At 46.7% G+C, this 12,150-nt stretch overlaps 1 protein-coding gene across 7 annotated transcripts in view; it reads left to right on the top strand.

Moving 5' to 3' along the window:
- Positions 1 to 11,753, top strand: part of STARD13 (StAR related lipid transfer domain containing 13) — a 238,380-nt gene extending 226,627 nt beyond the window's left edge. For 3 of the 7 annotated variants that reach the window (XM_040448168.1, XM_040448169.1, XM_040448167.1), the window contains exons 9-14: positions 502 to 712; positions 1,543 to 1,657; positions 2,481 to 2,702; positions 3,693 to 3,910; positions 7,384 to 7,560; positions 7,805 to 8,272. In XM_040448168.1, the coding sequence (XP_040304102.1) occupies positions 502 to 712; positions 1,543 to 1,657; positions 2,481 to 2,702; positions 3,693 to 3,910; positions 7,384 to 7,560; positions 7,805 to 7,994 (1,133 nt within the window). In that variant the 3' untranslated portion in view covers positions 7,995 to 8,272. The other 4 variants (XM_040448172.1, XM_040448171.1, XM_040448170.1 and 1 more) reach the window with 3 other exon arrangements.
- Positions 11,754 to 12,150: the final 397 nt, after the last annotated feature.

Here is a 12,150-nt window from a genome sequence, read left to right as displayed (position 1 = left end):
GGTGGGGAAAGGCGAGGCCGCCGTCCCCTAACACAGTGGTGTCCAAACACGTGCCCCGGAGCCCTGGGCCTCCTGAGAGGTGCTTCCCAAGCTATCTGGTGGGAGGGTGGACATGAGGGAGGCCAGGCTGACTGTGCCCCGGCCAGCCGCCAGCTGCAGTCAGAGCAGAAAAACAGTTTGCAAACGGCTGAGCAGGTGGCCAGCTCAGAGACCGTGAAAGGCCAGGACGGGGCCGTTCCTTGCCAAACAGCGTTTCTTGTTAAGGCAGCGGGTCCGGAGCTGGACTACTTGGGTTCCAGTCCCAGCTCTGCCTCTCAGCAGCTGTGAGGCCTAAGCGGTGACTTACTTCTTTGTGCCGTTAGTGGCTATCGCCATGGTAGTCGGTGATGGTCATATCTCTGAGGGGGTCTGCACACCGGGAAGGTGGAGCTTCCTCACGGGCCCCCAGCTGGCTCCTCCTGTGGCTGTTCCTCTAATGACCCGGCACCCGCCTTTCTGCAGATGTCCCCAAGGAGCAGCGGCTGCAAGCAGTGCAGGCGGCCGTCCTGTTGCTGGCCGACGAAAGCAGGGAGGTCCTGCAGACGCTGCTGTGCTTCCTGAGTGACGTGGTCAACTCGGTGGAAGAGAATCAGATGACACCCATGAACCTAGCTGTGTGTCTGGCCCCCTCCCTCTTTCATCTTAATTTACTCAAGAAAGAAAGCTCCCCCAGGTGGGTTTTTCTCATCAACAGCCATAATCCTTCGATGTTCCCCATAGTTCATTAAACGAACAAACAAACAAAAAACACTTCTAGTATTGTACTTCAGTTTGGGGATTTGTCAGCATTTAGTTTATTATAATCAGAAAATGTTTCAAGGGGCCCCTGGGTGGCGGAGTCAGTTAAGCATCCGACTCTTGGTTTCGGCTCAGGTCACAACCTCACAGTTTGTGAGTTCAAGCCCTGCATGGGGCTCTACGCTCACAGCATGGAGCCTGCTTGGGATTCTCTGTCTCCCTCTCTCTCTCTCTCTTCCCCTCCCCTGCTCGTTCTCTCTCTCTCTTTCTCTGAATAAATAAACTTTAAGAAAAAGAAAGAAAATGTTTCAAGGTGAGCTAATTCATGTGCTCAGATATAAAACCAAGTAGTACTGAAGGATGGCCATTGCCATCCAGAAAGCCTGAGGCATTGTGTTCTGGTGTGTATGTAGTGTGTGGGTGGGAAAGAAGTCATATTTACAATCTTTTATGAAAAAAGCAGGACTTAAGACCTGAGAACAGCAGCCTGTAAAGACATGGTTTCAAATTTGGGAAAAAATAGATAAATTTCTCCGCCAGCAGTTACTCCTGCCCTTGTATTTTTCCAAGGTTTTTCATTGTGAGCTGTCAGACTCTTCCCCTGACTCAGAATGTCTGTGTGGTCATTGTTTTTATTTGGAAATGAGAAAGTCTGGGATCTGGATTAGCATCTTGGACAGGAACCGAAAACAAAAGGGACAAGCTCTGGATTGCGAAAAGCTCTTGGGTTTGGGATCCGCTTACAGCTCTGTCCTTCAATTATAGAGTCATACAGAAGAAATATGCCACCGGGAAGCCAGATCAAAAGGACCTCAGTGAGAACCTGGCCGCGGCTCAGGGCCTTGCCCACATGATCACAGAATGCGACAGACTGTTTGAGGTGAGTAACCGCTTCCAGCAGCCTTCCTCATAGCTCTTGGAGCCAGAGAAGATGCTCGGAACCGTTGCTGCATTTGCGGCTTATATGTGTTTGTTCCTGATTTTATAATGACAATAGTACACAACGTAGCTCTGGTCGTTGCCCCCAAGACGCATGAGGAGCTCTGTATCGCTGAGGCCCTGACAGTTAGACACCTGGGGCTACCGTGATGATGGTTTTCAAGAAAACGGTTCCATTGCCCTCCAGTGCCAGCTTCAAGGCCAGCCAGCCAATTATGTTGGATGTGTTAACTTGGACCTGATTAGGTTCAACATCTGCGTAACCCTCTTGTTTCTGTGAACCAAGAATCAATGACAGGCTCTGAGTGTACCCACAGATGTGTTTAAGAAGTTATTGAAGTAGACTGCTGGCATACTTTTTGTGGTGGAATTGGCATCTGTAAATGGGAAAAGTGTGCTAAAAAGGTAAAGCTATTTCTGACTCATATTTGATGTTTCTCTTAAGTCTATGTGCTTTAAGTTTCCTGAGCCCACATTTTGCCAAACCAAAGAAAAATACGTTAAAAGGAAAACGGAAAGAATGAATGGGAAGTCATTGCAATGTTTTGGATAATAACTGTAGTCTCAGAAACATATTTGCTTTTCCTGACTTTAGGAAACTCCCCCACCCCAGCCTTGCCACTGATCTTGGGAAACTATCCCCATGGCGCTAGGCCCGTTGCCCACACTGTGGGTTTTGACAAAATTACTTTGCTTTCTCTAACTATTAGTTTCAGCATTTCTTTAGCTCAGTATGTTGCTTTTGTGTGCATCCGTTGATTCAGGTCCCACATGAGTTGGTAGCCCAGTCCCATAACTCATACGTGGAGGCTGAGATCCACGCTCCAACTCTAGAAGACCTGGGGTCCCAGCTGGAGGAGAGCGGAGCAACTTTCCATATGTACCTGGAACATCTCGTCCAGGGGCTCCAGAAAGAAGCCAAGGAGAAGTTCAAAGGCTGGGTCACGTGCTCCAGCACAGACAATACAGATCTTGCTTTCAAAAAGGTAATCTCAGGGTTGTAACAAAATTACCCCCATGTCTAACAAGCAGGGATTTGTTTTGCTTTAAAAATGGCCACTCTCAGGCGCCTAGGTGGCTCAGTCAGTTAAGCGTCTGACTTCGGCTCAGGTCGTGATCTCGTGGTCCGTGAGTTCAAGCCCCGCGTCGGGCTCTGTGCTGACAGCTCAGAGCCTGGAACCTGTTTCAGATTCTGTGTCTCCCTCTGTCTCTGACCCTCCCCTATTCATGCTCTGCCTCTCTCTGTCTCAAAAATCAATAAACGTTAAAAAAAATTTTTTTTTTAATAAATAAATAAAAATGGCCACTCTCTGGGGCACCTAGGGGCTCTGAGTGTCCAATTCTTGGTTTCTGCTCAGGTCATGAACGCAGAGTCTTAGGATAAAGCCCCATGTTAGGCAGACACTGAGTGTGGAGCCTGTTTAAAATTCTCTCTCTTTCTCTCCCCCTGCCCCTTTCCCCTACTAGCATTCTCTCTCTCACTCTTAAATTAAAAAAAAAAAAAAAAAAGGCCACTCTGTCCATGGGGCTTGGCACACACACAAACAGGTCAAAGATCCACTCTAGAGACCAAGCAGTCCCTGGTGCATGTAATCAGAGTACAGAGTACCAATCTTATCCTTATCCTTTAGCTGTGTGACATTGGGCAAGTCACATGCCTCTCTGTGCCTGGTTTTTCATTTGCATAATGGACATAATCCTACCACTGTTGGAGGAGGGCTATTTAAAAATCAAATGGGTTAGAATCTTTCCTGGCACACAGTAAATACCGTGTGTGTTGATGGAGATTATTTGTACGATCACTGTTATTTTTCTTCTAAGCTTAAAGATTAACATCTTAACGTCTTAAACCTGAGCTATGCAGAATCACTTCCCAGTGACATAACCAGTGATGTTTTTTGAGCGCCCAGTGAAGTATGGTAGGTTTTCGTTGGAACTAGTTGGCCCCTTCAGCCTTCGATGGTGTCTTTCCCAAGGTGGGGGACGGGCATCCGCTGAAGCTATGGAAGGCCTCTGCGGAGGTCGAAGCGCCCCCCTCGGTGGTTCTGAATCGTGTGCTGAGAGAGCGTCACCTGTGGGATGAGGATTTTGTGCAGTGGAAGGTTGTGGAAACTCTGGACAAGCAAACAGAAATCTATCAGTACGTGCTGAACAGCATGGCCCCCCATCCTTCCAGGGACTTCGTGGTTCTCAGGTAAGCCTGACTCTAGGGTTTAAGATGTTTTTGTTTCCAGAAGCAGATTAAGAGCTGCATATTTAGGGGCGCCTGGGTGGCTCAGTCAGTTAAGCATCCGACTTCGGCTCAGGTCATGATCTCGTGGTCCATGAGTTCAAGCCCCGCGTCGGGCTCTGTGCTGACAGCTCAGAGCCTGGAGCCTGTTTCAGATTCTGTGTCTCCCTCGCTCTCTGCCCCTCCCCTGTTCATGCTCTGTCTCTCTCTGTCTCAAAAATAAATAAACGTTAAAAAAATAAACTTAAAAAAAAAAAAAAAAGAGCTGCATATTTAAACATTTCGCACAGTTCTATCACCTAAGTTCAGCCTCTGCTGAGAACTCTGAGCCGGTGCTCGCTGCCCTCAGCGACACCTGACTTTGTTGTATTTATGCCCGACTTCCTGCTTCCTTCACCCAGTTTACAGCTGTGCTGGGCTCTCCTCTGGCCCCTTTCATTACGGAGCAGACGGTTTATTAGGCCATAAATACTGCTCATTTCCTCAGAACAGAGTCCCAAGAATAAGCTGCTGTTGGTCCAGTGGGACTTGCTGCCTTGTTATGCAAATTGACTCTGACTTTTCTCCTGATTTTGCCTTTTCTCCCTTGGGAAAGCAAGTCTTTGGTGTGGGTACCTCTTAAGACAGAAGTATGTGCAACCTCATAATCCATCAGTGCAACCTCAGAGATTCATAACTCGTTGCCGTGCGTGGAAACCTTGGCACAACCCCGAGGCCCAACTGTGCCTTAGGCCCAACTATGCACAGACAGCTGGGTATCCAGGAGGATTTCAGGGCCCGAAAGGCCTGCAAAGCCTTGTGTCTTCTGTTCAGGTGTCGCTTCTGATAGCTTTCTGGCTTGAGTTCTGGCCCCTTGCCCTCTGGGTTTGGAAGGGGTGCTCAGCCAGCAGTAGAAGGCGTGCAGAGTATAGCTGTGCACATGGGCTGGGGAGCCAGCATCGAATCAGAAAGGACAGGGACTGAGAATACCAAGAAACCAAATAAAATGTAATTAAACCAATATATGCTTTTTCTATTGATAACTGACGGCAGACAGTGTCTCTTCCCATAGATTAGCAGTGCAAAAGGAATCACTAGTGAAATTCCCCGACGTCTGTTTCAAATACTTTATGAAACTAGTTTTGATGGCAAACCACAGGTTACTTTTCACACAGGCTATTTATGCCTTTGGAGTTGGTCCTTGGGACCTTGAATTCTAAGGGTCATTTTTGCCGAAATATATGTGTTTATCTTAGCAACGTTGGGATCCTGGTGGAGAACGTGGGCAGTTTTAAGGGTGGCTTAGTCCCACAGTTGTTGGGACATTAGTCATCTCGTGGAAGTTCAAGTTCACATCTTCACTCTTGCAACTAGTTCTTCTGGGATGGCAGCCAGTTCTTCTGGGATGGAACCGTGCCATGGCGTGCCTCTTCCCTCCCTTTGGAGGAGGTTGAGGGCCAGAGTCCAGGCATGGAGCCTCGTCCTTCTATCCATCCCGCAGTCCCACCAGCCTATTTCTCAGTACAGGACATCATTCCAGCACCGTGGGGAGTCTGTGGGGATAATGCCGTGAATACAAGAGACTGCAGTCCTGCTCTCTTGGGGTTGGCATTTTATCCGGGAGGGAGGATCAATAAATAATGAGTAAGGGGATCAGGTTCCTTATCTTGGGGTGGGGGCGATAAGGAAGATAGGAGGATAGTAAGGGGTTGAATTTTAAACGTAGTGGTTAGGGCAGAGTCTCACAGCACCGATAGTTAATCCACAACTTGAAAGAGAAAGTGGTTGCATCATGAGGCTCTGAGCAGGAAGAACTCGACGCTCGAGAAAATTAACCACGCAAGAAGGTAGAAGGTGGTTCTGACACAAGAAGGTAGAAGGTGACAAATATGGTGAGGAGGTCACAAGGCTGAGATGCTTCCTGTTCAGAGTGTCTCCCTCTCTAGACCAGCTTGTACGCGGCTGGTCTCCATTCAGGACCACCACATTTACTTCTTTGTCTCCTTCCCTAGATCCTCAGGAGCTTCCAGTGGTAGCTACTGAGGATTCTTCCATTTTATCCCCACAAATCTGTACAACTTCCAGTTTTTATTGCTAATCACTTCATCTCACGTGAAGGGAAGGGTCCCACCCGTGGAGAAGTTGCTAGGCATTTCTATAGGGCTTTGTTCTTCCCAAGGTCTTGCTGGGCACCCAGAGTAGTTTCTCTTCCTGGTATAGTAGGACAGGGCTGACAAAGTTATAGAAGATATGGCCAAGCAAGGGAGGGGATTGGTGATGTAAATAACTGGGATTATGATAATGAAACCTGTATCTTACGATAGAAATGATGGTTACACAGATTCTCTCACAGTTCCTGATTTCCGTCTGCAACATTTTTCCAAGTGGTAGCCCCCTCTCTGTTTGAATGGCTCCCGTAACAGGGAACTTCCTACTCCTCAGACAGCCTGTTTCATTTTTGGAGAGCGTACTTTGTGAGACAGGTCTTCTCTATACTGAGCTGACACACGCCGTCGCATCTCTGCCTGCTGGAGTCAAATCGACTGTGTTTTTTTCTTGTTCTGCTTAGGAGCCACTCAGGTATTTGAAAAGAATTAGCAGTCCACATGTGTCTAATTTGCTTCAGGCCAAGCACACCAGCTCATTTCTCCTGTAAGACTGAGTTGAGCATCACTTCCGGAAAGCCTTCCCCTGTCAGCCCTACCTTCCTTTCCACGTGATTGCAGATCACTCCGTGCATAGCCTCATCACTGCACTCACTTTGGTGTTTCAGATGTCGCTCTGTATGTCTGTTTCTCCTCCTTGGCTGTGTATCTTTGTGTTCTTAGTGGCTTCTCACGTGTCCAGGAGATGTTTATTGAATGAATTGAATGGGCAAGTCCTAATTCTAAAACCATAAGACCAACCGTTCAGTAATGGCCAGGAACCTCTACAGCCTTGATTTGGGGTTCCAGAGGCAGACTGGAAAGCTGCAAGACTGGGGCTCCTGGGTGGCTCAGTCACGTGAGCATCCGACCTTTGATTTCAGCTCAGGTCATGATCTCACAGTTCATGGGTTTGAGCCCTGTGTCGGGCTCTTTGCTGACAGCACGGAGCCTTCTTGGGATTCTCTGTCTTCTTCTCTCTCTGCCCTGCCGCTGCTTGCTCTCTGTGTCTCTGTCTCTTAAAATAAGTAAACAGACATTAAAACAAAAGGTTTAAATAATTTTTTTAATCAATAAAGTAAAATAAAAATAAAAGGAAAGCTGAAAAACCATTTCTGGCCTCTGGGTCGGAGGGCTGAGACCCTTGCTTTGAACTGTACTGTAAAGATTTTACACACCCTTCTGGAAACCATCCGTTGAAGTAACCAGGATTGGGATTTGAGCGGGAAAACAGAGGCGCGAACCTCAGTGCCGCGCCCACGTGTTTCTTTCTCTCTCGGCCCTAATCCTGCGGTGCTGGGTGCTCTGCCACAGGACCTGGAAGACGGACCTGCCCAAAGGAACGTGTACCCTGGTGTCCCTCTCCGTGGAGCACGAGGAAGCCCAGCTCATGGGCGGCGTGCGGGCCGTGGTGATGGATTCTCAGTACTTGATAGAACCGTGTGGCTCCGGCAAATCGAGACTGACCCACATCTGCAGGATAGACCTGAAGTAAGTGTGCCCTCCCGGGGACGGCAGGCTCACTCAAGGGCCAGAGTCGCCAGGGCGCCGTTCGTCGTCCTGATCCCCCATTTCACCCTACTTGGTGTTTTCGCTGCCGTTGGCGTGCTTTCGTAGGTGATCGCTCCCCCTCTCTGGTTTCCTTTTCCCCCTCCTTCCCAAGCTTCTGACGTTCTCCTGCAGCCCTTTGCTTTTCTTCACGTTCAGTGCCGTTCCCACTCTGTGTGCTTCTCAGGCAGGGCGAACACACGCCTGGTGGCAGCACAGCGATCGCCAGTCCCCTTCTCGTGTGTTTCTGTCGCGCCTGCTCTCCTCTTGCCGCCCCCTCCTGTTGCCGTGCGTTGAGAAGAAACGAACTTACTTCCGACCCCGTCAAGGCAGTCACGATGCCGAACAGGTTCTTGGTCTGGGTCCGTGGACACTGAGTGTTCTCAGTGAATTCCGGAATTCAGTCTGAATCTTCTCTGGGGACATGGTATTGCTGCGAAGCACCCAGTGAACCCTGAAGAGACAGACTGAATACTTGGCCAAAAAGGCATTTTCCAGGCACCTGATGACAGAGTGCGGTTCTCAGACCCTCGAGGCGTCAGCCCCGAGTTGTAGGCATGCGCCCCGAGGTGCGGGCCACAGCACAGCCCGGTCTGCCGTGATAAAGTGCTGAGGTTTGGAAAAAGATTTTCCCACTTCCTTTCTCATTTTTGTCCCCACAGAGGTCACTCCCCAGAGTGGTACAGTAAAGGCTTTGGACATCTGTGTGCAGCAGAAGTTGCCAGGATTAGAAACTCTTTTCAGCCCCTCATTGCTGAGGGTCCAGAAACTAAAATCTGAGTTTTCCCCAGTGCGACATCAAACTCAGGGAAGAGGAAGTGAACGGAAACACTTGTGGGAGAGGCTGCTCGTGAGAAAGCGAGAGAGAGAGAGAGAGAGAGAGAGAGAGAGAGAGAGACGTGGTTAGTGCTTAAAAATGGAAACACTGAGAAGTCGGAATGTTGAAGAGGCAAGAATTGCTGAGAACTTTCCTAGCCTTCCTGGAGACGGCTACATCCCTACTAATATAATATTTTTAAAAATCGGAACATTTATCTATGTTACTTAAAATTAAATGGATTATTTCTTGTGCATTGCCTAATTTGCTATTTAAAGGCTTCTAAGAAGCATACTCTTAACTGTAAATAAATGTATGTATAGCATATGTACATATGTGTGTATATCTCTATCTTCACTGTATATATGCACAGTATCAATTTTATATATAATTGCGTCTTTTGAAAAGGAATGCATCTGACTCAGTGAGTCCCTTCCTCACTCACGTGGTTCTTTCCGAGTTGCTCTGGGCCCAGCCCCCCACTGTCCTGCTGCTAACACCCAGGTATGAAAATGTGTAGTCTGTCGGTCGGCCCCGATGTCTAACCAAAGATTAGCTAACCAAAGGAAAACAACATTGAAAGTTGTTATGTGTTGTCAGTTTGCTTGCGTCCTTCAAAAACTGAGCTTGGAGTGCTGGAGAATGCTGGGAAAAGAATACTTACTCCTCTTAAAAGCACAGAAGTGGAGTAGAAGTCATGACCAAGTATAAGGCTAGGTTGCCAGTGGCCAGTGGACCCAGCCAGATGCAGTTTGGTGAGATGTCAGATGTCCACGGGCCACTGGAGTCAGGGCAAGTGACTGCAAGAACTTCATTGCCCTGCTGGTTAGAGCCAAATATAATAGCCTTTGCGTAGTCAAAGCCCAAGGGAGCCTCTGTGTTTTATCGAGTTTCCATAGATACATTTTATCATGTTCCTAAATGTCATTCTGTATGACCAGTGGCCTTTTTGGTCACAGTTAATCGGCATTTTCTTACCGATACATTGCACTGAATTTAACTCTGGACACCAGACGGGGGGAGGCGATGGTCAGTTGAGAGTCCTGGACCATTACAGCTTCAGGGAATTCTTATTTTGCCATGGAGGATGTTCTTAAGATATAATTCGTTAAACTTTTGCAATTTAAAAGACAGGGTTTTAAACTAACGATAAGACCAAAACTGTACTCTGCGAAAATAGAACTCTTAGAAAACATAAACAGGTTTCTTAATTTCATATTTCTTCATTAGCCAGTCAAGCTACCTACACACACGTTTGACCCAAACTTATTTATTATTGTATAGACTAAGCAGATTGACTCTCCTTAACCCATTGCTAATGGATTTAAGTTGTGGAGTTTTTTTGTTAATTGTAATTCGACAATGGTAGAGAGAAAGATAAGTTATTATGCTTGGCTTCAGGAAGAGATTTTCTTTGGTAATCCATGAAGATTGGCATCATAACTTAGCAACTGGTATGGGAGGGAAAAAAACCCTTAAATGTGTGTTTTCCCTTTCTTTTGTATTGTTATGCATTTATGTTATTATGTAATGTTTTTCCTATCAGCAATGTGCAATTCTTTTATTGAGAGAAATAAAAATATTATATATGAGTTCTCTATGGTGCAAGGAAAATCATACTATTTGAATTATGACCTGGGAATTTTTCATTTCCTTGCCTACAAAGAAGTGGCCAGCAAACCCATAATTTTCAAGTTGGGCAATGCTCCGTGAGGAAAACAAATTCATTTCTGCCATGCATCTTAAATTCAACCATATATGTTGGATTACCTTAATATGCATAGACAAGATTAATGAAGTTTAATCTAGTTTAACACTGGTCCAGAGATGGAATCCTAGGGATTTGGAAAATACGCTAGACACACACGGATGAATCGTACTCTATCACCAAGTTTAGCGTGAACACGAATCACCCGGAGATCTTGATCAACTGCAGACTCTAATTCAGGCAGTCTGGAGTAAGATTCTACATTTCAAACAAGTCTCGGGGATGCCTATGCTGCTGGCCCAAAGACCACACTCTGGGAAGCAAGAGGGTACTAAAACCAATACGGTTGTATTCATGGCCCCCCTTCTCTTTAAATTACCTGACTTTCCCATTTTTGCGCGTGTACTAATCACGTCACTGCTGCATAACCTAGTGCGTCTAAAAAAATAAAACAGGAAAAGTGAGGGAAAAGATGCATCGAGCTTCTTTGTCAAATACCACAGTATTTTATTCATTGTTATCTTGCCAATGGAAATAAAATATGATATTGCATTTAAATATTATATTTATACCTCATGTATATTTTTACCTCAATTGTTGGTATCAATCATCAATTGTAAATAATTGCCAAGGCAAATAAATTTATATACATTAAATATTTCCTATTTTCTATAAAAATATATGTTGATTTTCATGCTTCATCCTGTAAGCGGAAAACCTGTCTTCAGTACCTCTCCCAAATACAAGGATGTTGTTACCAACAAACACTAACGGTCTGGGCGCCTTAATTTGCGTCTAAGGCATTAAGGTGATGGGAAGGGCTTTTTTTTTTTTTTACGTTTCATTGTTATGAAGTCTGGAAGTTCTAAAAACACATCTACGGTATTTTTATTGAAGATTCAGGAGACTACAGCTACATTTCATTTTCACAGGGTAGACGAGAAATTGAGATACGATGAAGGGGCTTCTGGCTACACCACTGGGCCACGAAGAGTAGCCACATCTGACCCCGAGCCTCTGGCCTTCACTCTATTTGTTCTCTGCTTTGCTTTTAACAAATAACTAAAGTCGCTCCTCATTAAGTTAAGCAGAAGCTCCCTGGTAGTCTCGGCTACAGGCTGCAAAAGGCACAGCAGCCCAAGAGACCATATGCCCGCATAAAAATTATCCAAACCCTGCCCTCTGCTCGTCCCTCTCATGCCTTCCCCCCTTTCGTGAAAGGTTTCCTGTCCTAGCCAAAGGAAGAATTTCACTTGCCCCCTATGGGAAAGAAGAGAACACGGTGGTCATTCTGACGGCCACCGGCTACAAACATCCTGAGCCCCCAGACCATATGAATTCAGACCTGATGGCAAGCATACGTCTTGAAATTCTCAGGGATGACGTTGCTCTGCTGGCTCTTGATATTTGGCCGCACAAAAACCGGCTGTATGTCTTGTTCTCAGGAAGGTGATGTACAGGCATGAAATAGACCCCAGCTAAGGGCAGTGGCACATGCTGACACAAAAGCAAAATCAGCGTGTGCTGACCGAACAAGGAGTTAGGAAATAAACACTTGCAGTCACAGCTCTGTATCACTGCAAAGCCAGCAAGTTTGAACAACGGACAGCATGCGACTACATCCTCTGGAGAGTGTTTACTTCCATTCTAGCAACCCCACCCAACAGGCCACCCAGATGTCTCCTAACCCACATGCTCCTGTGCCCAGATGAGGCTCAAAATCCCAAGTAGTGCTGTTCCTCTGCAGCAAAATTTCCTGCAGAGGACGTTTGCGGGCCACATCCACACGACATTGGAGGGGGCTGGGACACCGGGCAGGCAGAGGTGTGGCTGCAGAGAAGACGGTGTGGAACAGAAGCAGTGATAAGCAGCAGTCCTTTCTTGTTACTTGTAGCAGTTCCGTTCGTTAAAGTCACCGTGAACTGAATTAGCGAGTACCAGACCACTGCTCCTGACAGAAATATAGGGGCAGGTTCCCAGGAGCCTCTGCTCACAACATTTGTGTCAA

The sequence above is a fragment of the Herpailurus yagouaroundi genome, unplaced genomic scaffold (assembly GCF_014898765.1).
Source record: "Herpailurus yagouaroundi ecotype Mexico unplaced genomic scaffold, PumYag 197, whole genome shotgun sequence".
Classification (NCBI taxonomy): domain Eukaryota; kingdom Metazoa; phylum Chordata; class Mammalia; order Carnivora; family Felidae; genus Herpailurus; species Herpailurus yagouaroundi.
The sequence above is the reverse complement of the archived record's forward strand: the minus strand, read 5'-3'. Positions and strand labels throughout refer to the sequence as shown.